General features: G+C 37.9%; 3 protein-coding genes across 4 annotated transcripts in view; 2 read left to right on the top strand and 1 right to left on the bottom strand.

Annotated features, from left to right (window-relative positions):
- The window catches only part of jak1 (Janus kinase 1), a 41,102-nt gene extending 36,605 nt beyond the window's left edge, over positions 1 to 4,497 (bottom strand). Inside the window, exon 1 of one of the 2 annotated variants that reach the window (XM_028586833.1) lies at positions 4,382 to 4,497. The gene's annotated coding sequence lies outside the window, so the exon portion shown is untranslated. The other variant, XM_028586834.1, reaches the window with a different exon arrangement.
- A 7,569-nt stretch (positions 4,498 to 12,066) lies between these two features.
- On the top strand, positions 12,067 to 20,704 carry ak4 (adenylate kinase 4). The gene is made up of 5 exons (XM_028588364.1): positions 12,067 to 12,657; positions 13,732 to 13,851; positions 17,028 to 17,200; positions 17,939 to 18,057; positions 18,987 to 20,704. Exons 1-5 carry the CDS (start codon positions 12,516 to 12,518, stop codon positions 19,111 to 19,113), a joined length of 681 nt encoding a protein of 226 aa, XP_028444165.1. The 5' UTR covers positions 12,067 to 12,515; the 3' UTR covers positions 19,114 to 20,704.
- Positions 20,705 to 23,288: 2,584 nt separating this feature from the next.
- The window catches only part of dnajc6 (DnaJ (Hsp40) homolog, subfamily C, member 6), a 40,312-nt gene continuing 37,306 nt past the window's right edge, over positions 23,289 to 26,294 (top strand). Inside the window, exon 1 of the mRNA XM_028587441.1 lies at positions 23,289 to 23,374. The gene's annotated coding sequence lies outside the window, so the exon portion shown is untranslated. The remainder of the gene's footprint in view (positions 23,375 to 26,294) is intronic.

Here is a 26,294-nt window from a genome sequence, read left to right as displayed (position 1 = left end):
ATGTTGGTTGGTTGGGTGGGCAAAAATACTACACCAACAAACAAATAAGCTCTTCTGCATCATTTGCATTAATATAGTTTCCCCTGCCTATTTAAGTCTGAGCTAGGTAGCTCATCTGTAAAGTTTAGAGAAATAAACTAACAAGAATATGTGTTGCTGAAGAACATGGAAAAAAACTAACTTTGTACCTACTTTTCACAGTAAACCCCTTCCAATAAAGACACTTGGGTATGACTTTTATTGTGACTTAGGTGTTCTAGCTTAGCACTCCAATCATTACATCCCAAATGCCAAGACAAAGTGAAAAATATATCTGTATCAGTCTTTAGTCGGAGTGTAAATCTATTCATTTCAACACAGTTGACTGTAAAGGCCATAAACAAGCTGGACAGATTATGCAATTTTTGCCCAATGACGGCAAAAATAAACTGCCTGCCACAGCTTTAACTAGGGTTTAGAAGGGGTGACCTCTAGCTCATCCAGTAGAGTGTGCACCCCATGTAAGCTGAGTCCTTGGCAGCGGCCCGGGTTTGATTCCGACCCGTGGGCCTTTGCTGCATGTCATCCCCGCTCTCTCTCCCCTTTCCTGTCTTCAGCTTCCTATCAATTAAAGGCCATACAAAGCCAAAAAAACAACAACTGGTGTTTAGTCACATTGAATAATGGACTTAAGGTAAGGGTCTTAGGTTTGTTCCCTTTTAGACACACGGTGATTGTTTGGACTTATTATCTTAGTATTTTAACACCATCTGGTACTTGTCATTGATGTGTTTTTCACATGACACCTATTATTTTGAGTATGTTACAACTAGAGATGGTCCGATACCGATAAAACGCTGGTATCAGTATCGGGAAGTACTGGAGTTTATGCACCGATCCGATAGCACATAATAAAGCCCTAAAGAAAATCTACGTTAAAGTAGTTTATTTATGTTCTTTTTCCATTGTAACTGACTGTCAAACTGGATAATAAAAGAAAGTTCTGTGGCATTCATTGATTGTGTTTGTTCATGTTTCACAAAGAGTTTAACCTGAGCCAGACCGACAACAAAGATAGAAATCACATCACATCCATACAGGGATAGTAGCATACAGCTGTTAAAACATAATAAAATATATGACACACTTGTATCGGATCGGTACTCGGTATCGGTCGATACGCAAGTTCAGGTATCAGAATCAGTATCGGGAAGCAAAAAATGGTATCGGACCATCTCTAATTACAACCCGTCTCCTTCTTCATCTCATGTTTTTTGCACCTTTTTAAATCAGTTTCTGTGATTTTTGTCTGCAATATGGCTACATTTAGCTGCGCTGAAATAATGTAATAAAACTGATCACTGCTTGGCTGCAACACTGTGGCTCGCGTGCATGCTGAGCTAGGACATCCCCCTAAATGTCTGAGCATTATTATATAATTTAACCGTCATCCCACCAGGGGGTTTTTCAGTACCTGTTTTTGATTATTCAGCACCCATGTAAGCAAACTGACGTTAAGTGTGTACATTCATTATCACTGCATTATTGGTATACCTCTATCGATTAGTCAAAGTCAGGACACAGCCATTCAAAAGCTGAAACTATATTTAAAAGGATGTTCATTAAATTGATTGATAATTGATAAATAATAATAAATTATCTATACATACATAAACTAACAAAATAATTTAAAAGTGCTTTGTTGGTCAAGGATCACATTATGGGTTCTCCATTGATTCCCTGCACTTCTTGAGTTTTCAAGGCAACAAATCTAATACAGCGACATATTCTATAAACATTTGAACTGAAACTTTAAACAGATGTAATTTAATTTCACTATAACCACCATGTCAAGTGCTTAAAAATGTATTTACAGTAAAGCTTTGGTACTGAATTAAGTATGACAGTGTTGTGACACCATCAACAAGTTATATCACTGATTGACAGACTTTAAACCAGAAACATATCAGTGAAATTAGCTAGTGAAACGTTATATTACTTGCATTTTATAAGACAATAACATTAGAGCTGCAAAGATTAATTGATTAGTTGTCAACTATTTTGATAATCGATTAGTCGGTTTGAGTTATTTTTTAAGTCAAAAGTAAAAATTCTCTGATTCCAGCTTCTTAAATGTGAATAATTTCTAGTTTCTTCTCTCCTCTGTGACAGTAAACTGAATATCAAAACAAGACATTTGAGTACTTCATCTTGGGCTTTTGGGGAAACACAGATCCACACTTTTCACCATCTTCTGACATTTTATACACCAAACAACTAATCGATTAATTGAGGAAATAATGAACAGAATAATCGACTATGAAAAATAATCGTTAGTTGCAGCCCTAAATAACATCTTTTTTTAGTAGGTAATGTTAATTCCAAATAGGTACTGTAAATTCAATATTTTATGCACCTGAATTTTATAAGCTTAAATATAAGTTGGCGAAGGTGGACTATGCTTAAAAAACACACAATGCTGTAATTTGGATGGGCAAAGAAATAAAAAAAAAACATCTTCTTTGTTATAGTTTTCATTACATTTGAGTAAAATATGCTACACTATGTCTCACTTTTTAAAAGCCACAAATCCAATGTGCCTGAAGTGAAAATACAGTGGGCAGACAATAGGCTGCTAAAGCAATAATGTCACAGAGGCCACTAGGTTATTACAAGGAAAGGTCAACTGAGTGATAAAAATAATGCTCTTTGATGTTAAATATCATGTTATCATGGTGAACATACCAAAAGGTGGGTAAGTTATTCTAATTTAATTATTATTTTAATTTATCATGTAGCATTTTAAATGTCAATTCCTTTGACTTTTCAAAGGAATTGACATTTCACATTAGCCACAGCCTAAGTTTGAGTGAAAAATGACTCTTCACAAGTACACAAACTTGATATCCAAGTTCATTGGGTAAAGAAAACCTGTTTTAGTCAAGTTTTAATAGTAAGAATAAAATAGCTATTAAGCCATCAAGGCTGCCACTTGCTCATTCTGATATCAATAAAATGTAGATCAAACGTAACTGTGTGGTTCAGGTGCTTTAAACAGTCTGACAGTTCAAGTTCCTGTCAAGGAGAGAGCTGCAAGAAATCACGTTCTTTCATTGTTTGAGATTCAATTTAAGTGAGTGGTGGTAATGCCAGAAACTCTGTCTCTGTTGTGAACATATGTATGTATGTATGTATGTATGTATGTGCCCAGGAAGAGGTACCTATACTTTTGTCAACCTCAAATGTGATGTGTGAAGCCACTTCTTCATAAAATTTTGTACAATATTAGCATAACAGGTTTTCATTATCAATGAATCTATAACTTTTTTCTCAATTAATCAATTAATTGTCTGGTCTATACAATGCATATAAATCCAATAGTCCAATTGTTCAGTCAGACCAACAATCAAAAACCCAATAGCATTATGCAGTTTACTATCACAGAAGAGAAAAAGAAAATATTGAAATGAAAAACAGAAAATACTAGTCACATTTGAGATGGGATGCAAAAGTGACACCTATGATCAAAAGAAATTCCGGTTAACCGAATAATAATAAAATCTAATACTTAAATCTATCTTGGAGCAGGGTGTCTGTGGCCCCTGTGGTCTCCTTGTCCTTAAAAAAAACCACTAAACTAACAAGATTATGGTTTCACTTTTCGTTTCAGACACTAAGCACAATGGAAGAATAAAGACGACTGGCTATTTTTATAAAGACATTTCGCTTTCTCCACTTTCAATTTTCGAGACAGTTTGGCTTAAGGTGGGCAAAATGTAATAATTAAAAAAAACTCACTGTCCTTGTCAATCGTTTAATCCAGTATTTGTCTTGAGAAAGTGTCAACCCTTTTTCTACAATAGTAGGCCCTAGTTTGTAATAGCGTTGTTTTAATTGGATTGCATCACATTATAAGTTATTCCTAATATGTCCTACTCACTCTGTTCACTGTATATTTATAACAAGTTTAATTAGGCTAGCTACATTTGAATCACAATGTACATCAGCCCAGCATCTATCTGCCTGTATTGTGCCACTGAACATGGATGTAGGCATTGCTATCATGCCAAGCGGACAGGACGTTGGCTGACATTAGCCAGTTAGCTAGTTAACTTAGCTAGATGGTCAAGGCAAACAACGGCTGGATCTTCCCCCACTTGACAACAACGGGGGAAGATGACAAACTAGCTGGTGTGTTAAATACACCAGACGACAGACATTTGTCTCGGTGGGAACGTTTAATAAACGGGTATTTAGCTACTCACCTCGCGAGCTTAGCCAGACAGCTGGCAAGTTACTTCCGTTTCGTTCAGTAGTTACATTAGACGCTTCAACCAAGTTGTAGCTCCTCTCTAGACGGATTTTAAGTATCGTTTGTCGGCTATTTGATTCCAAAACTTACCAAGAAAAATATCCAGTATCCAGAGGGGGAAAAATATTAGGTTAATTTAACGGAATTTGTTGAAGAGCGGAGACGGAGTACTCCTCTGTTCTTCTTGCGAACCCTTCCTGACAGTGTCGGCCCCTTTCCCGAAAACAACGCAATGGCCTGGAGAGTTCGGTAGCTTATTGGCTGTTTCGCCCGTCACTCAAGATGACGACATTAACTCTTTGCTGGGCTAAGGCTAGACAGTGAGCGTACGTGGGTTCTTTCAAACACAGTCAACCGTGTTATGTGTTATCAGTATTACTCATGTTGTGGGGGCTGAAATGTATTCCTAAAGTAAGGACTTTCTTCCCATTTAGAAAAAAAGGTAGCCCCCATGGTTTACCATAAAATTAAAAAAGTTTTTTATTTTACTTTTGTCAAATGCTGGTCAAGAATGAACATCATTAGAATCAACTTTATTGTCATTGTACAGAGCACAGGTACTGAGACAACGAAATACAGTTTAGCATCTAACTAGAAGTGCTAAAAGCAGTGAAGTGTAGAGTAATGTACAGAGTAATATACAGAATAAAATATAGAATAAATATGGATATGAATAAACAGTAAGAGGTACGAATACACTAAGATACCGTATGAACATTGTGCAGGTAATATGTATAAAATAAGACAGCTGGAGGTATGATATGATTAGGGTGTATACATTATATAGAGCCAATATGCACAGTATAGACAATGGTATAAGTCAGTGTTAATTTTAATCAAAAAAAAAGTCTTTAAAATGCCCAGAAAAAAACTTTGAACATCTAATGCACTGATGGAATGGAACTAAGTACATTTACTCAAGTACTGTACTGAAGCACAAATTTGAGGTACTTATTACTATACAATACTGTATGTGAGTATTTCCATTCCAACTTTATACTTACTTATACCATAACATATCAGAGGGAAATATTGTTTTTCCTTCACAAGGCTACATTTGTCTTGTCACTTTTTGTTCTTTTTATTTTTTTAATTTTTTTTTATAGAGTTTTTCATGCATCCTGCAATAGAAATCATGTATCTCCAAATTTGAAAAATGGGTTGAGAAAATTCTTCTACTTCTTAAGCTAAATAAACAATTTCAAAACCCTCTTGGATTAGCTGGAACAAAATGTTTGTCATTGTCACAAAGCTAAAAACATTGCTGTTTTTCCAACACCATGAAGAGTTGAGTTTTTAGAGATAGGCTGTTCTCACAGAACAGCAATGCTACAAACATATAATGATCCTATAGAATAAGATGCCTTGCTGTATAGAATCTACACAATAAAGGAGTTAAAATTAGCACAACCTTAAAGATCTACAGCAGTAAAATGCAACATACACATTAATTCAGCAGTAATATTAATCCAAAAATGTCATATATTTTTTAGAGAACATTTCACTGCAGAACAATTAACTTTTGATACTTTGCTGACAATGCTTACATGCTTTTGCTTAAGTAAGGTTTTGATTGCAAGACTTTAGTAATGGAGTATCGCAATATTGATACTATTACCTAAGGATCTAACTACTTCTTCCACCAAGGTTTTTTCACACTCATGGACTTCGCAGTTGTGCACATCTTCTGTAGCAGGGAGGGCAATCATTCATCTTTGCCATTCTGTAGGTGGAACAAATTCTTCCAGGTCTTTGTTTGAGCAATCTAAAACATCTTTGTGATTGTGTTTCCAAAACCAACCAACATGTAGTCATAGCCTGGGTTTGCACTAACACTGCATGGTTCCCACCTCTTGCAAATTTGCATAACTGCCCTTTTGGATGTGATTGTTTACTGGAAACTGTGAGGGCATTCCAGTGGTGAAGCACTGCCAATATCCTAAATGTGTTGAGGTATACCGCACTTCATGGCTTACATCATGGAATTATGTTGGATGTTCTGTAATATATCAGTTTCTGCTTTTAAAGGGACATTTTAACAAAGAGGAAATCAAGAACCATGGACAAATCAGTTGAAAAAGTGTGTGACCAATTCTCTCCTAGGAGTCAGCAGACTATGGGTGATTTCACTACAAAAAAAAAATAATGGAGTTTCCCCACTGACATGCATACTAAAGATTAAAGAGACAAAGTGTATATATTAACATATATATTTTTTTATAATTAGTACTTTAATAAATGGCTCTGTGGATATGGAGAGAAAACTAAGTTAAGTGACTTACATAAGTTTAGGATAACACTTTACTTTAACTTCCCCTATTTAGCATTTATACACAAACATTTAATAGATGGCCGAGGCTGTATGCAGTATTTGTCAGCAATTATAATTTCTCCAATGTAGACATATTCTATGTAATTACAACAATGTTTTGCTGTATTATCTGTGTATACACCAGCCATGGCTATAGGAGTTACAGTATAGCTGCTGACAAATGCATTCATTATATCTTTTGAATTTTCTCACCTTTTTTCACATCAGTCCTCAATGTGCAGTGGTCAGTGTCAAATACAGTTTTTCTTAAGCTGTTGGTGGATACTTCAGTCCAAATTACATCAGCCCAGTATTCATCAATTGTAATGGATCGTTCGGTGGATTGTTCGGGCGGGTTAGGAACTAGACAGGGACCTGTGTGGGGGAAAAGGGAAAACTACTTTCTTCCTGCAACAAAAGAACAAGGATGTGAAATAAAAAAAATGGGTGGTTCATTTTAAAGGAGGGACTTCCCATGCCACATCCCAGTAAACACATATTGCCTTGCATTAAAGGAAGTAAGACAGAAATTCACCATAATCATGAGTTGCAGTTAGAGTTTTGTAGTAGTTGGTTTCACTATCATGACATTTAGGAGATTTGAATGCCTGGTCTAATTTAAAAAAAACTCACTTTTTATATTTTATTATAAAAAAATATTCTTTACCACAAAGTATCTAGATATCGCACGGTGAGTCAGAAAAACACATGTGAATAAAGGCGAATCGAGCAGATTGAGGTTAGAGTGAGACAAAAACAAAATATGTAGCATGACTCTTTGGGGATTTCCACAGCAGCTACAGAATGTACCCTCTGAGTAAAACATTGTAAAGACAGGTGCAGTGACCTGTGTTTATCAGACATGAGTCAAACAGTACATGTATTATTCAAAACAGGATTCTGACATCACAGATCACAGTAAAAGTGTGTTTTAATATGTGATGTATATTGAACTCATATTGAACATAACATAAAATAACAATGACATAGCAATTTCTACCAAAATGGAGACCGCGGCTGTCATTGATGTGAATCATACATGGGCATACATGCAAATGGACTGCATTTATATAGTATTTTTCTAGTCTTAACTAGACTAGACTAGACTAGACTACTCAAAGCACTTTTACATAATACAGGCATCATTCACACGCACATTCAGGGTTCAGTGTCTTGCCCAAGGACACTTTGACATGGGACAGCAGGGCCAGGGATCGAACCACAACCTTCCGATTGGTAGACGACTGCTCTACCACTGGAGTTGTGTTTTCAAAACTGGATTCAGCCAAATATTTTACGCTATATTTAACATGAATCATGACAAATGAGCACTGCATCGACTCTGCCATTGAAATATGCATATTTCAATAACAGTGGGACTACGGGACAGAGCCATAGACATTGTTATTTAGACCACAAAGCACACACAATAATAGATCTTTAGCTCCCTCTGTTGACAACTATGTGGAGCAACCATTCAGGACTACCTTACGCTTAGCCTGCAGAGCAGTGCTTCCAGTAAGGGACAACTCTGTGTGGATATAATAGTTTAGTCAGGAAAGAAACTTGAAGAACACACTGTTATTCTAAGATTCAGATTTATATGGCGTTAGGACTTATGTTGCAATGCAAAGTTCATTAGCATAGAGCCATCAGGCTAGACTATGATAAAAAAAGACACACTATGCAGGAAATTAGGGCAGATGGTTTTCTTTGTCAAGTTTGCATGATGTACATTAGTTGTATTGCTAAATGGCACTTTCCTTGCAATGCTATGAAGAGAGCTGTCAAAAAGTATTCAATGTAATCTTAAAACTGATCAGATGGAGACTTTGGTTACTCAATAGTTGACTGTTTTTATTGTTGTAGCCTTCTGTAGTTAAGATCCACAGAACTTTTAAAAGCAGAGATCAATTAAAGAACATACACATTTGAATGAAAGAAATGTCACTTTATTTCTTATAGTTAAGCAGAAGTTACACAAGTAGTGAAGATAATACTAACTTACAGGTTTTGAGTTTCTTATACTTTGATGTACAAAAAAGGCCTAAAATATTGTGACAGATTCAACAAGGGAAAACTATTTTGTAAATAAACACATGGACTTCTGGATATCACATTAACATTTTTAAAGCAACGTACCACAATATTTTTTGTTTACATACTCACACTTGTCCACCTTCTCTTTGGTCCTCTGGCTCATTAGCCGAACATGCTTTGATTCACTGCACTTGGGTCAAGTTGGCAGCCATCCTTCAGTTATCACAGTACTGTACCTTCGATGGGGACAGCATCAGCACCGTGATAACTGAACCAGGGCAGCCTGACAAATCTAGCAGTCCGGGGCTTGGCTCCATTCGTCATCCAACCATAATGTGTGCTCCAGGTCAACAGATACAAAGATAACAAGGTTTTCTTTTTGCATTTTTTTGCATCACATTTGATGGTATCTCATAGTTGTATCTCCAGCATTTTGTTTGTTTGCATAATGTATACATACTTTTCAAATAACATACAGTAGCTAATACAATAACAGATTAATCTACAGAGTAATATAGGCATGTAATTTACTTTATTAGTTTTTTAAATATCCTTCCAACTAATCACCAGCAGGAAATACTTTGCCCTCTAACCATGGGATTTAACCCTTAAAGATCCAATAACATTTTGGAAAGATATAATACCTTTAAAAAACAAATTCATAAAGTCAGAGTAAAAAAGACCAAACATAAACTATATAACATAGTTTGATTGTGGGAACAGAAATAAATCAGTTCAAGGCTCATACAATCCATACAATCCTTTATACTACATCCCACTGCCTGTGTCAGAAAAATTGTCAGAAAGGTTTGGATAACAAAGTCTTAAAAGTTAAATGAGTAAGCTCACATATGCACAGGACAATATCATTGTATGTAATTTATTTAGGCCTTTGAGGTATGGTAGAGTGGTGCAGTTATTGATTCTGTACTGCAAAGGACAGACTCTGTTGTCCATTATATGATGAAACGTCTACCAGGGAAGGTAACCCTAACCCTAATGACAGTTAATAATGCACAACCCTGCACATGAAATTTGAACTCTACCTACTGGCTGTGAATCTGTGATTAAAAACAACATTGCACAATTCTTGGAAATAGGAGGAGGAAGCTTGCTTTAAAGTCCTACGTAGGCTATTTTAACATGGTTAATTATTTTTCTCTTTCCATATGAAAGGTTATTTTATATATATATATATATATATATATATATATATATATATATATATATATATATATATATATATATATATATATATATTAGTTTCCATTAGTTTCCATTCTGCTGGTGCACAGAGGGCTCGTAAATGTTGCATCTTATAAAACAATTACAGGTAGAAAGACTTTGTTTTTCCAAACCTCTTTCCTGCTAGGACTTGGTCGAGGCAAACTACTGTATATTATTCATACCAACCACAAGGCCGAGTGACGTCAGACTTGTTATGATTCTCCTCGCGGGCTCCGCCCCCCACACCCCCCACACCTCGGTGCAGGCAGCCTCTGGAGCAGTTCGGTGGCGTCTCTGCCCGACGTAGCGGCTCCTCCTCCTCGTCATCCGCCCTCCGCACTTCATGTAAACAACTCCATTAGTCCCGCTGCTCAGGGCACTGGCCAAAAAATGTTCATGTCAGAAAAGCAAAGCAACATGTGCAAAAAAAACTAAACATGGCAGAGGACAAACAAATGATCAGGGCGGAATACTCCGTTTGTCTGTAACAGGAGACCCTGTGAAGAAAGCGCGTCCATATTGCATAAACCCTCAATGTAAATAACTGGGGAATGGCTTATAACCTACAACCGTGAAGGTAACACATGGGTTACAGATCAATTGCTCCGATACGCTCGAGAAAATAAGGACAACAGCAAGCAGCCTCGGCTACTGAAATAAGCGCTTGTTGCTGTTTTCTACAAATAGGCTAAACAAAAGTTGTCCAAAATCTTAACAACATAATGGCATTAGGCTACATATCAACACGCATACCTGCTTAAACTGAAAAGCGACTAATGGCGAAATATAAGTGCAATGTTAAATATTGTGCAGCCAAACGTTAACGCCCAGCATTGCATACACGCCCCTTTTCTAGACAAAAACGAACAGCATGCTGTATGATTCAAATAGATTATAATCATTTATTCTTAATTACATTCAGTCCGCATTAAATATATAACACACATTGGCTCACATACCTGCAATTTTCCCGTTTAATGTCCCGTGTTTACATGACTATTTTTAATGACGCAGCAAGACTACACAACGTGATTGTCGCCATTTTTTGTTGTTATTGAATTCTCCAAAGCCATGTGACGAAAATGATCGTGAAATGTAAAACAAGCTTCCGGGTGTGGAGACTAATACCTACTTTCGCGAGGCTAAAAAAGGTTAATCTTCCGAGTTGTTTGATGGATTAGTCTGGTAACTCCACTGACTGAAGACTGAAGACTGAAGGCTGAAGGCTGTGCGCAATTTCTGACAGCTCCGGGACGCTGCCGCCGCCGTATGGCTCGCAACAAGTACAAGTAGCCTAATCACTGGATTCGATCCACCCGTCCGCATATGTTGCGCGGAATGACAACGACTCATGTGCTTTTCTGAGCCTGCTGCCAGCAGTGCAAAACCAAGAAAGATAACAACCCCTTGAACCATAATGAACAATAAAAGCTCTGATTTGAGAGAAACACTGTCAACAAGTGGTGGAATCCAAGAACAGCCCACTTTAATAGTGGGATCATTTGCATGGTATTAGTAACTCATTAATTTAGCCTATTTATTGCAGAACTGAGTCTTGCAATGTCAACTTTTCGTAAATAATTCCAAAAGCTTGTTACTGTAGAAGAATCATTTATATTATATATTTCCATTGCAAACCAAATATGTTTATGGGATCAGGTGACTGACACTCCCTTTTCTGGCTTGTAAGTAATTAGTTGCATGGCAGTTTGTCATACAATCTTTCTACCAAGCCTCAACATGAACTGAAGATGTGATTATCTGATTTCCCCTTTGCAGTTGCAGATGAAAATAACAATATCTAGCTTTCCAAACAGACATTGTCTTAAACGTTCTGCATAGAAAGGCACTCTCTTACTAAACTTTAGATGTGTTGCAGTGAAGTGAATTGGCACTTTTATTTTTGTATTTTTGCTTTTTAGTATGCTGTAGCATGAAGGAAAACATGGTGGTAGCCTATTTCTACCTGTGAGTTAGAATGATACATTTTCACCTTTAAACGGCTTCTTCTTCTCCTCTTCTTCCTCCTCCTCTTTATTTTTCCCGGTGATATCAGTGTGCTTGTAAAATATAGCCGTCACAGTTTCCCCTCTCTTAAGTGACTTAAGTAAGACGACAGTTGCTGTTGTTGTTGTTGTTGTTGTTGTAAATCACTTGTATATAAAAAAACTACAGTGACCAGTTTACCCCGCAAAGTTCATGCGAATCAGTCATCCGCATTTTTTCTGGATGATGTGCGCAGAAAAATAGGGCGTTGTGGAGACACCCTCCTCATTCATTCGCAGAGAAAAGTCTTTGTCCGCAAAGACGTAGACGGGTGTAATGTATCCTTAAGCGACCGAAAGAAAAAAAGGAAAAGGGCGTTTTGACCTGATCAGAGTCATAGAGCGAGGATAGCCCAATGTGCGCAGAGAGTGGGCTCTGTGTAGACAACCGCAGACTCCAAAGAGAAGCTGAAATCTACATTGGCAACTACAACTTTCAAAGCCATTCAGTCTTTGGACCACTTTGATCGCTCATGCACCCAACTAACTAGGGGTTTTAAAAAAAGAGGTAATTTACTTCTTTCCCTAGCGCACAAAGAGGACAAACTAACATTCGTGCATCCCAGAGGTTTTAAAGTTGCAGTCTGTGTTTGAGGAAGACATGGCCAAGTTATTCCGAGCTGCTATCATGGGTCCACCAGGATCAGGAAAAGGAACGATATCCCAGAGGATTGCCCAAAGCTTCGGCCTGCAATATCTGTCCAGTGGCCACTACCTACGAGAGAGCATAGCGGCAAACACAGGTAGGATCTTCCCGTGTACTTGAATCCAAACGTCAATATTAGGGGTGTCAACAGGAAGAACCAGTCAGCAGGGAAGTCTGTGGAAACTATGCTGCATGTGGATCTTCCTCTAATTGTCACAAAAATGTAATCGTAGAAATGTTTGTGATTTGGTGAGATGTGCGCATTTTGGGATCCACAGTTGTTTTCTAGAAGCTCATTTGACAGTTGACTTAACCTTCACATTTCAATCCAAGCTATAAAACACGAGCGATTTGGATGACCACAAACGTAATTCTTATTTATCTGATTTCAATCTAGTGTTGACTCAGTGTTCATTCCAGTTAACAGGGTTTTTTTAGACTATTTCCCCAAACTTACACTTTAAACCATTGATTGTGTCTCTTAAAACTTTTCATGGTAAGCTACCCAACTGGAATACATTGAAATCCAAGCATGTGCCAAGCTGATAATAAAAATGGTGTTCAGTGCAGATCAGTTTAAGTAAACACACGTGTGCTTGGTTGCCATTTCTGAAACGTTTTAGTATAGTTGCGACTTGCTGGATCAGATCCGGTAACTAAGCCTTTTTGTAAAATTTTAAAACAAGTTTCAGGGTTTATAAACCAGTGAGTTCAATATGCGTGTTTGTTTAACAAATCCACAGCAGGCCCCAGATGTTTAGATAGATAGATAGATAGATAGATAGATAGATAGATAGATAGATAGATAGATTTTTTTTATTGATTCCAAAAAAATGGAAATAATGGTCAGCAGCAAAAATATCAACACACAGCACACATTTTTAAATAATAGGAAACAATATACATTAAATAATAATTGAATACTACACGAGCAATATTTAAAATATTGTTGTTTTATTGTATTGTAGTTTGGTGTAATTTTGGGAGGCTACATCATTTTAACCATTTACAATCTCTGGTCTGATAGTTACACAATAACTAGATGCTCATAAGTGGTACCAACCATGCTTTTTATATATCAAGGCCTTGGTAGATTTTACAGGCCCTGTCCTGTCTTGAACTTTAGAAGCACACATGCATTGACTATGTTTACCTTTCTGTTGTGGATCAGAGGCAGGTGTGCTGGTGAGGACCTACGTAGAAAGAAGCATGCTGGTCCCTGACCATGTGATGACAAGACTGATGCTGCCCAGACTGGAACACCTGATTGGCCACAGCTGGCTGCTGGACGGTATGAAAAGTTGTGTTTTTGTTTTTATACAATAAGAGTGCAGGATCTGTACTTTATTTTACTCATGTATTTATGACACACCGGCTTTATCTTACAGCAGCCTCCATTCTTTGCCTTGTTCAATTGTAGTGAGGGAATATGTTTTTCATTATGCAGCATCATGGCCAGTAATGGAAACTGCCAGCCACCCCTTAAATCTGATTGGCCAACCCGGGTGCCACCCCCCCCTAAATCCCTGGACTAATAGTCATGTTAGAGGAGATTGGGCATGCATTTTCTACACCTCTGCAAGCTCAGAAACATGCCCCCCAAAAGTGTCTTTTACTTGATCCTGAGGAGGTAACTAAGTGGAAAAATACGCTCTACATGATCTGACATACCTAATCCAGTACCAGCAGGTCTATACATGCTATTGATTGTCATTCCACTATCAACAGCCATAGATGATTTGCATTAGATTCAAATCAAAGAAAAAAAGGCAAAGATATAAGATTTTTGCCAGAGAGTCCACATGTTCCCTGTGCTGTCTTGATCTATAATGCAAGTTTCCGAATTTATTTTGTATTCACATTCAAGTGACCTTTGTTACAACACTTATTGTCTTATGTTGCTGGTTATATTGTTTATCATTACTGCTTTATGCTGTTCATTTGTTTTGTTGCTGTCTGTTATTTCTGTGTTCCTTTGATTGTAAAGTGCACTGAGACCATGTCTAATGGTGATTTTACCAAGGGGGTAAGTCTCTCCCCGGAACGCGTAGCTCCTATGGCGCCATTTTGATGCTACCAAGCCATCACCTCCCGTTAGCATTCAATTGACTGCCATTCATTTTGGCGCCACTTTGACAGCGAATAACTTTACATCTGAAGCGTTTAAAGACTCTATTTGTGTGATGTTTATTTCTAAAGAAACACGACAATGTATAAAAGGTTCCATTACCTTGTACCTCACGTTATGGCTCCGTAGCAGACGTTTTTGTAAAAATAGACCAACGATTGTGTCATAACCACGCGACTTACTGTCGCATAGTAGAGGAAAAGCTCGCAGGCAGTTTCGACTTACATTCGCTGTTTAAGTTTAATTACTAATGTTAACTAGCATTTTAGTTAGCAATAATTAGCCTGTGTCCATGTTATCTCCTTACATATACCTATGCTCTCCGTCTCTGTAAGATTGGGAATGATTGAGATTTCTCTTGGCACAGCTACCAGAAGACTTACAACTTTCAGACAGGTTGCTCACGTCACATATACATCTTCGAGCTCAGTTGGAGGCTGCGCAGTAACGCTCAGCGCTCACCGGAAAAGTGCTTCAAATATCCTTCACTGGTCTCCTTCCAGAGCAACGGGATCTGTTGGTCCAGTTTATATACTGTCTATGGATTTTACACTTAAAATACATTTGATTGATTGATTGGTTAGTTAGTCAATTAAAAAAACAGTTTGTATGTCTTGACTTATGGTTGAGATCAAGTCACTATAAAGTGATAACACCTGTAGTGATATTATTACATTTTACATGACAATACTTTGTCAATTCTTGTGTATGTGATACATGAGGATTCACATTTTTGCCATGCATATACAAAAGTACAAGTTCTATGGAAATGGAATCAGAATTGTGTTATGTTAAGAAGTGAACAGAGATGATAATGTCCTGACTGCTGAGATGACAAACTCAGTGTCTTTTTCAAGTTAAATATTATCCACTATCTGTAAGAGAGCTGCCAAACATTGATGAAACAAACTAGTTGGTGTTACTCATGTTTAAACCTTGAAACATGATCAGTAAACACATGCTTTTTTTAGCAAACAAATCAAGGTTACACACACACATACTCTCCTTCATGTATTCATAAACTGAGACAAACTAACCCAGACACATCTACGCATATATAGCCTCCCTAAATATACCCTTCTCTTTCCCTCTTGTATCCTTTGATTGGTGCGTTCCTGTCACTCATTTGTGGGCAGCATGATGCTCTAGTGGTTGGAGAGATTTAAAAGCTCTTTATTGACCAACAATGGAACATACAGAGCGATTGCCAGTTTCCCCTCCAACACACAAGGAAGCAATAAACTGAACTGCATTCATACCAAAGCATACTAAAACAAGAGAGAGAAGAAATGGCCTTAAAACTGAAGGACCTACATCTACAATAAGCTTGCCATGTGAACACCCACCATGTTGGTCTGTCGGTCCAGGATCAATCCTCCCGACTTTAGTGATCCCTTGACTTTTCCTCTAGTCCCACAATGAGGCTGAGATTAGATGGATTGCCACTGTTGGTTACAGATATCCATGGTCCCCAGAAGATTATTTTTTTGGGCTTTTCCACCTTTAATTTTTGACAGGACAGCTAGATGAGAAAGGGGAGCGAGAGGGGGAAGACACGCAAGAAATAATCACAGATTGGATTTGAACCCTGGACCTCTGCGTCCAGGCATAAACCTCTAGGTATATGTGCGCCTTCTCTACCCACTGAACCAACCCGGCCACCCCAGAATATAATTTAAGATGACCTTGGTGATCACTTGACTTTTCATCCACTGCCATCAGCATGTAAAAGTTTTCACTTATCCAGTAAATAAAGATGGATTGGCACATATTCATACGGACGTTCATGGTTCCGAGACGATGACTTTGGCGATCAAGTGACTCTGTGCCATCTTGTTGGCTGACTTTTCCGACCAACATTAGGTATTCAGTTTATCCAACATTACCTGCTAAACCAGGCATGTTAGCATTTAACTCAAAGCACCACTGTGCCTCAGTACCCCCTCATGGAGCAGCTAGCATGACTGTAAACTCTTGTCTTATTATAACTGCTGGTGATTCATCCAGGTCATGTAACTAAGGGCATTGTTTTTTTTTCCAGTAAGTTCATTCACATACATAATATTGTTATTATGTCACGGCTATAGGCACTCTCACTGGAAAACTGGAAACAGCTTGAGTCCAAGTTTACTTGCTGATATTAGCAAACATTGATGCTGGAAATTAATGGCATACTATTTATATACAGTATGTCTTCCTTATGTTATTGACTCACAATGATAATTATAACTTCAAAAATACACATGCAACCTAATCTTAAATGTAGTGTGTTGAAAATATAACACTGAACTATTCCTGGTGGCGGTGCCTCTCACATTCTATCTCTGTTGTCTGTCTAGGTTTTCCCCGGACTCTGTCGCAGGCCCAAGCCCTGAGCAATTTGTGTCAGCTGGATCTGGTCATCAGCCTCAACATCCCCTACGAGACTCTGAAGGAGAGACTGAGCGACCGCTGGATCCATCCAGCCAGTGGCCGAGTCTACAACATGGGCTTCAACCCACCACGAGTGCAGGTCTCAGAAGCCTTTAAGTTACAGTAGAGTTAGAGTGCTTGGAATATTCTACATCCTACATTCAATATGCAGTACGAGACAACTTGTGTCTAGTTTAACTTTTGAAAAAATATTCATCTTCATAGATTATGGATTTTTTTAATTAAAATGAAGAAGTAATTGTAATTTTAACTTGTTAATTTAACTTTTAGTGTGACAGAACCACATCAGACACAAGTTATTCAAATCGGAGGTTTTTTTATTATTATTTATAAATCTTACAACATGTCTGGAAACTTGTGAAAATAAGTCTATCCTGACAGCAGATGCCCTCTGTCTCCAGTATAGTCTCCATCGACTCACTACAGGAAATTAGTCACATAATAAAGTTGTTTAGAAGCACTATTTCTTTATTAAATAGAATGCAGAATAGAAAAAGGATGAGGAGGGTTTGCTATATCACCATTACATATCAGTACCTTATGTTGACAACATTATTGCATTAACAATGGCTGAAAAGATCAAGGTTCAAGCAGCTACTGGAAAACTCACCAATTTCCATGGCCAATGTTGATGTTATGTTCTTCATATCTTTATAATATATTAGCAACAAAAGACCCTGTAATCAACGATAATAATAATATAATGAATAGAATAAAGTAATGAATAGATATGTTTGGTAATCCCCTGTGTTATGAGACTTCACTGCATTTTGAGTTCACCTTTGTTGCATGTCTGACCTTATGTTGCCTTCCACAGGGTAAGGATGACATCACTGGAGAGCCACTGATTCAACACGATGATGACAAACCAGAAGCCCTGATGGCCAGACTGAGACACTACAAAGATGTGGCCAAGCCGGTCATAAACTTATACAAGTCAGTAAATACTTGAGTGTTTACTCAGTATTATTTCTACTGGCAGCCAACAGTGTCAGTTCTTGCTGTGGCATATATCAGATTGAAATTTTATTTAGATAGATACTCCAGCAGATAAGTGGCCTTTAGTTGTTCTAACATTATTGCAAAGTATCATAATAACATTATTATCACAGAGAATTAAGATTTGGACGCTGGAAAGTGCAGTCACGTGAAATGTTGCACATAGGCAATCAAACCCAGATGTCAAACAATAACAAAACATGGAGGTCATGAAAGGGATCGATTGAATTTGGTAGATTCCTGCATTAAATAGCTTTTAGTCAGCAGTCAACTCTTAAGTCTTAGTTTCATATTTTATGAATTAAATAAAATGAAACAATGGTCAGCAGAACACTCCCTTTTTTTTGGATGCTTGGCTGAGTTACATTTTGTTTAACTAAAGCATTGTGTGGCTCCAGAGTGAGCTGCATGAAGTCTGATTAATTGCCTCAAGTGATGTCACTTGAGTCAGCGTCGGCTGGGGCTGAAGACTTCAAGTTTGAAAATGAAAAAAATCTGGGGCTGTGTGGAGTTAGAAATAAGTGAGCTTACCAGACCTCTGTAGCCTGCTCCTCATCTCTGCCTGAGGCTAGCGGCTTGAGGCTACATTAGCCACTACTAGCATAGCACACCGCCCAAACTGTTGGAAGTTAAGTTGCATTGTGGTTGATGTAGGTCCCATTGTTTGACAAGGAAGAACAATGTGTGGATGCATGGATTTAGATCTTTTGTTATTTAACAGTCCATTAGTCTGACAATGTTATAGGCATGCAATGCAGGTCTCTTTTACAATTTAAAGACTAAGCCACATTCTGTCATTTAATCAATCAATTTGTTTTTCTTTATTAGAAAATTATTATTATTTGTTCTCTCATTTCTTCGCTCAGGTCACAGGGAATCCTGCACTCATTTTCCGGTACAGATACGGACCGGATTTGGCCTTATATTAACTCCCTCCTCAGCACCAAGATGCACATGCAGCCATCAGATTCCTTCCAAACCCAAACACCCTGACACTTTTCTGAATGAAAAGATCACAGGTACACGTCAAGAAGCAGCCAGAGGATGTGGGGAGATGTTTCCACATGCAGCTTTCAGTTTCCTTAAAAGAGAGGTTTAGAGAGACGATAAGGACAACCAACATGCTTGTTATTCAATCACCAGGTGGTTTTTCAAATGAATGGTCCAATGCAAATATTTAAAAAGCTTAGTTGATTGTGTTGATTTCTGCCTTATCATAGTGAAAGGTTCAAGGCAATATCAAAACTGATCATTTTTGTAAATCATAATTTTACATAAGCACTCACCATCAAGCAACACTGTTTTTTTTTTTTTTTTTTTTTAAATCTGCAATAGATTATTGTTATAAATCATAGCTCATTCAGGGAAGCTGTGGTAAAACCAAAGGTTAAAAGAAAAAAAGTATGTAGAGAAGGAAGGATTTCCTTCATTGTAGCTCTCCAGTATCAATATTTTATCACTGACGACAGAGGGGTAAGGTAGAATATTAAATCAAAAACCAACATTACGGAAAAATGTGATACAAAACTTGATAAAATGATTTGGAAAATAAGAACTTTAATGAAAGCAAACTTAGTAAAACACTACTTAAATATGTTATCTTTACAGATTTGATTAATTACAGTTTTTATTAGTTGTTTATAATCAAGCAAACAATATCATGTTGTTGCCTCTACGAATATACTTTATCATTTTGGAGTGAAACCCTTTAATTACCCTTCAATGTGTAAATCACTGGGGAGTTGTAGATTCATTGAGCTGAATACACATTACAAAATCATGTTATTAAAGTCAGTCTCACCACAGCCTTAACTGACAGATTCACCGAGGGCAAAACTGACATTAATGCATTGTGTCTAAATCCAAAATCAATCTTGGACAGCCATTATTTGGTTCATTTTTTTCTAAAACATTGTGCAAGCCTGAGTGAACCAGTTTTTATTGTGCACTGTATAAACAGCTATTCTTTACTTTTGTACTGAAATTCTAAAGATTATTATGCATTCTGCAACTGATAACACACAGGACAATTTACTGGGCTGGTGCTGGACTTGTACAAGATTCAAGAGTCCCTCACAATCACTCTACAGCCCACTCTGGCTGGGATGAAGACCAATGCACAGAATATAGTGCCTTCAATGCTGTTACTTTCCTAAGGTTGCCTTGAAATTTTAATCTTCAAAATGTCAAAGATTGTTGTTTATAAAATGTAATGTTTTGCAGTGTTTGTTTAACTTTAAGATATTGCTGGATATACCTTTAGTAAGTAATAGGATTTGGAAGCAGAACAAGGTCATATATGTAAAGGTCTTATTTTGAGGTTTGTTTGAATGTAGAAAGCACTGCTGCAGGATGAACAGCTTGTAAAATGTTAACCTTGTAGATTTTTTATATTTTTTTTTGTAAGTGTTTTTTTTTCTGAATGTTTGATTTTAGTTCCCACCCTACAGAATAGCTTCTGGTCACCTGAAGTTAAAAGAAGGGTGTCATATTTTCACCCAATGGCACAGGAGTTTGCTTTTGGCAATCACATAAGCACACCAGTACCTAACTTGTGCAATAAAGACCAACAACTGGGTTTTCATTGTTTGTTTTTTTTTTTTTTTTTTTTTTTACAGCTGTGCTAATGCTGGCTCTGCAGCTTTCAGACTTTACAGTGCAATGTCATTACCTGTATTCATTATGAAGGTGAGAATAAGCAAAGTGCACTTATCCTCTCACATGCAAAAATATATATATTTTTACATTTCTTTTGTGAGGTCAAACAGCCTTGTATCAATGTTTTTTGGTGGCGTTTTTTTTTTTTATCTAGGGTCTAGAAAGAGTGGGGGTTGTATGTTATACAGATTAAAGGCTTTTAAAAGATAATGACAGACCAAAGATACAAAAAAAACTCTGCCACTTTTACTCAATAATATGTTTTGCTTGAGTAACAAAATTATAAGATGTCTTGGGATGGGATGAGTCTGTAGGAGCAGAATACGATTTACACTTTGGTTTCATGTTGCTCATAGTTCAGTTCAGAGTTCTTTATGGTCCGTCAAGGGGAAATTTGATTTGCTGTTGGAGGTACAAAAAAAACAACAAAACAACAACACAATAAACAAGGCATAAAACATCTTAGCAGCACACAACCAACAGAGTAATTGAGAACAATTTCATCACTGAACATCAGTGAACAGTGTCAAATAAAATCCCTTGAGATTGTCTGGAAAAGTGATTTCTAAAAGTGTCACTGAGAAGGCCCAAGTGACACTAATAAAAACGGTGCATTTAAGAGTTGTGCAAGTTACTGTATCAGCTTGAGGGCGCCTAGGTATCTCACCTGGTAGAGCAGGCGCCCATATTCAGAGGCTCAGTCCTCAACGCAGCGGCTCATTGTTCAAGTCTGACCTGTGGCCATTTGCTGCATGTCTTCCCCCTCTCTCTCCCCCCTATCCTGTCTACAGCTGTTCAGTCTTTTAAAAGCTAAAATGCCCAAACATCTTAAAAAAAGGGAAGAGGAATGAGTGGGTGGTCAGAGCTTGACCAGATTGACCGTGTCTTCTGCAAAACTTGTCTGTCAAAGATCCTTGTTATTTTGGACAGACAACTTTTGTACTGTAAGGTTGAGGAAATCAAACAAAAAGTTAAAATGGACTCAAAATAAGATCTGTATAACACATAGCACAATATGCCAGTCTGTGTCGTTGAATGAAAGGGCGTGGTGTCAAAGTGTTATGTTGTACAACATGTGACCTCACCCTACTGCTGATGTGTAAGGATTGTGGATTTTTTCTTTCCTATTTTCAAACCATGCTGTCCAAACATCTTACATTCTGAAAACAATAAAAAAATATTTTCTCAAGGCAGCTTTCACTGTCTTTATACTTAATCTTGTACTTGTATGCAACAAAATGTACCGTCCTTCATGTATCTTATTTTGTGGGAGACTCCCAGCTAATTCATACTTTGGTTGGGTGCAGACAGGTTTCTTCATTTATACTTTTAAGGATTATTTCTTAGTCCGAACATACTGTAAGCAAGTGGGTAGTGTAGTCAAAAACTTCAACTTTAGGCATATAAAGCTCTTTGGGGTTTAAATGACTAAAATGTTGTTGTTTTCTCAGATATGTCAAGTTTGGATTTCAGTAGTGGTCTGCCTGGTTGAAACTGAACAAAACTTACTTTTACAAATCTAAAGAATCTCTGATAGCCTATTCATTTAGATATGTGGCTGTGACTTCTTTCTTTCTTTTCAGCACACATAAAAATAATAGAAAGGCATTGCTCCTCCCTTCTTTGCTCCTTGATCTTTTATGTCATGTGAGAAAAACAGGAAGCAGCAGGAGGGTGTGCTGCTAACTTGCCATTGATTTAGAAGAGGCGTACAGAAAAACACACACACGCATGCGTGTGTGTAGCCTTCACAGGGTGTCTAATCCTCTCAGATCTGTAAATAAACCCTATGCATTAGAGGTTGGTTGGGCGAGCTAGACTGTACTGGATTACAGTCTCATCTGCTGTGTTTACCTTTGACAGATGGTGTGCAGCTGTAGTTTGTCCATGCATTAACCATAATGCCGATTTAGATGACTATCCTGTGTCCAAAATTTGAAATGCAGCAGATGGTGTTGCATTTTAGGGTTTTTACTATCGCCTCATGCCCACTGTTCTTATGGGAACCTTTACAAGTGTGGCTCAGCCATTCTGTGACCTGATAACACATACCATAATCATTCTTGGTGCATATCACCAGTAGGCATTGGTTTCTCGATTAGGCCTACTGCATCAAATTCACATGCGGTCATCATATAGGCTGTCATATGTTAGCCAACATTCAACCCGTTTCGGAGGTCCATCCCAGGTTTTACCAGCTCTGACAGCTCCGCCAGGACTCGCTGAGCGGCGCAGTTTCTACCGTGCAGACTCATGAACATCCACTCTTCCTTTCCCTCTTTTACGCTCATCCACATCATCTACAGATCTACCAATCGCCATCGCTGGTTTGTGGCTCATATGCCAAAATGTGAATATGATGATGCCGCACCAGGTACTGCCTCTGTAAATGTACTGACAGGTTAACTGGGAGATACCGGGGAATCCTTGCAGGACAGTGCGTCTCACGGGACGTTTAACGCTTTTAACCTTTGACTGGCAGCGAATGACAAACCAAAGGTCGGTGTCTGTGAGCCGAGCCGGGGTTTAAAGCGCATCTACACCACGGCACAACACGGCGCTCCCGGGGGGAGAATGATAGAAAGCTCTCTGAAAGGTAAAGTCGTCTGTTTCTGTTCATTTGATGTGATCCATGAGACGTGTTTTATTGGCGTAGCCTGCATCTCTCACCAGAGACAGAAGGAGAGAGCATCATGATCTGTGTGTGGATGTTACATAATATCAGGCTGCCTCTGGAAATTCATCCCCCCTCCCCTTTCCCCCACTCCCCCATCTCTGCTCGAGAGGTTATCACCAGCATGCACTTGCTCCATAGAGAAATAGCCTACTCGTTTTTGTTTTTGTTTTCACTTTAGGCGATGCATTAATCTAAAATGATAAAATCAGGGCCTCTATGTGGCGAGATGCGCACGCGAGCAACTTGAATGACATCATTTGGATTATTTTGATTCAGTAGGTGTCGATTTTTTCACACAGCCTAATGAGACTTTTTTTTCTTCCTGTAGGCCTTTGATACTTATTACTGTTGCTTTATCCCTATAAATGACATCCTGAGGACTAGACTGCATTAACAGGGTGAGGGCTGCCGCTTTGATATTTTCTCTGTCAGCTGATGATATCGGTAACGGCACTTTAGGACACCAGTTAAAGGTACACATCACTCTGTCCGCAAATCGATCTAAAGAGGACCGGTGTTTTTATTCATCGGTAGCCTATTATTGCCATTTTGACCTGACTGATGTCTTTGTATCTTGATTATCAGTATTATCAGAATGACAATCTTCATCATCCAGGGCTGGCTGAGAGGGCAGCTGCTCCTCTCTTGTCCAATTGCCGTCACTATCACATTGCCACCAACGTCACGCACGTCACGTGAGCAGCTTAATGCAGCTTGGTGTGGTTTCATGCGCTAATCATCAGCCACTGAGTCACCTGTGTAACACATAGGTGACATATCAGATGGACATTTCATTGATAGTCACAGTGAAATGTAATTTAGAGCAGTTCTGGAATGTATTATTACATATGTGGGCGGGGCTTAGTAGAGCGAATCCTTGAACATAGGCTGGTTTAGCCAATAGAGCTTTTACCTGACCTACCTTAAAGCCAGGGGCATTCCAGGGTTTTACTTTTGGCCTATCTAAAAAGTAGCAATTGCATGATTTTCTTGATGATTCTATTTTGTTTTATTATTCTGAATCTGCAAAGTAACTAAAGTTATCAAATAAATGTATAAGTAGCAGAACATTGAAATACTTTCTCAAAATTTTACTTTAGTAGGCCTACAGAGCAAATATACTTAGAGTCATCAAAAAATATGTTCATGTTTTACAGTAGAGAAAATACTGGGACTTGGATATGAAAAAGCCTACTCAAAAATGACTTTTTTTGACACATATTTAGTAAGTTCAAAGAGATAAATAAATAAACAACACAGGATTAGAACTTGGACATGCTATTAATTTCTTTAAAGCATTTAAGTTCACTACTAAATTAATACATTATTCTATTTACAATGCCTCTGTTTATAGTCCATTTAAAAGAGCACATGTAAAAGGGGTTTAAGCCTTGGAATTAGCAAATAAGTAAACAGGTAGAGAATCTGTCCTTGTGCTCAGTACCATTTCAACAGAATACATGCTTTTGATGAAAATGTTGATCCTCCAGTTTTCCTTCTCAAACGTAGGCCTCATGCCAGCTCAGTGGTAGTAGCAAACCAGGGCAGCATGAATGCCATTGTTTATCTATGAAGACAAGTAGCAGCCAACGTGTGTCTGTCATGTGTCAGTTTTTACCATGCAGAACAAGAATCCTTGAATTACACAATCTAAATTCTCACAGACTCAACCACAGATTCAAGTCCACCATCTGTCAAGTGTGTCCTACAGCTGATCCAGCAGATTCCTGGATTCTGCTTTAACTGTTATGAGGATAATCATTAATCCTCAATCTACCCTTGAGTGTGATGGTAAAAACCAATGAAGAGACAAGGCCATAAGCTATCACGTTACAGCAGTGTCATAAAATGGCACCAAGCAAACATGTAAAGACTTTTTTAGGAATTCTTAAAAGAGGGTTGTAAATGAATGCCTCAAATGTCATCATAAGGTCTCTTCCATTGATCAATACATAAAATACATTTTATGCCATGTTTCCATAAGCCTTTATGCAATGGTTGCCCAACACCCATAAGGGGTAAACTAGCATCCATCATACAAAGCCTAGAAATTTTATGAATAATTTTGAAATAAGAGATGAAGGTCTGATGTTGGCCAAAGTAATAATCTATAAGCTTTTTATGCATTTGTGAAAAGTGCAGTTTTTCAGTATTTTCTTTCATGGCTGCTTTATTTTCTCTGTTTATTAATCTGCTGATTATTTTCCCAATTCATTGGTTCATCTTTTTGTCTATAACATGCCCATTATAATTTCCCAGAGCCAAATCTAACACATTCACAAATCTTGTTTTGTCTAACCAACAGTCCAAAACCCAAAAATATTCAGTTAACTATGATATATGACAAAGAAAAGCTAACAAGGATTATACTAATTGTTTCAGCTCTATTTAGATTGTGTTTTCTTTTCATGTCCTTTGATCATGTCAAAGTTTGCGACGTCCTTCCCACACCTGCTTGCTGCATTCTAAACAGTCACACTCATAAGGGCATCAAGGGGTAAATATTGGTAGGCACGGCTAGGACAGGAAGCTCCATGCCGACAATGGAGCGGCAGCACTTTGCGTCCGGTGATGGCGGGGGTATCTTTCCTCCCTTTTGGACATTCTGTTCCCGCTGTGCTTTGAGTCCCCGTCTGCTCTCCGAAAAGAGTTTCCCAGGCTCATGTCCTCTTTTCAAAAACCATGCAGGGTTTTCGTTGCCAGGGGACAAGGCCAAAGAAGGAAGCATGCCATCAGTGGTCAGTGTTTTGTCCTTCATGGATCCAGGGTCATTACACAAAAAAGTGGAGCTAAAATGACAAATTTGGAGCTGAAATTTCAAATCTGTTGGATTTTAATT

Source organism: Perca flavescens, chromosome 9 (assembly GCF_004354835.1).
Source record: "Perca flavescens isolate YP-PL-M2 chromosome 9, PFLA_1.0, whole genome shotgun sequence".
NCBI classification, from domain to species: domain Eukaryota; kingdom Metazoa; phylum Chordata; class Actinopteri; order Perciformes; family Percidae; genus Perca; species Perca flavescens.
This window is presented reverse-complemented; position numbering and strand designations above follow the sequence as displayed.

What these genes read in the sequence shown, in the direction of transcription:
- ak4 (XM_028588364.1), top strand. Translation starts at nt 12,516, where the DNA reads ATGGCCAAGTTATTCCGAGCTGCTATCATGGGTCCACCAGGATCAGGA. An exon ending in GAGCATAGCGGCAAACACAG is followed by an intron (nt 12,658 to 13,731) that starts GTAGGATCTTCC and finishes GTTGTGGATCAG; the next exon opens with AGGCAGGTGTGCTGGTGAGG. An exon ending in CCACAGCTGGCTGCTGGACG is followed by an intron (nt 13,852 to 17,027) that starts GTATGAAAAGTT and finishes TTGTCTGTCTAG; the next exon opens with GTTTTCCCCGGACTCTGTCG.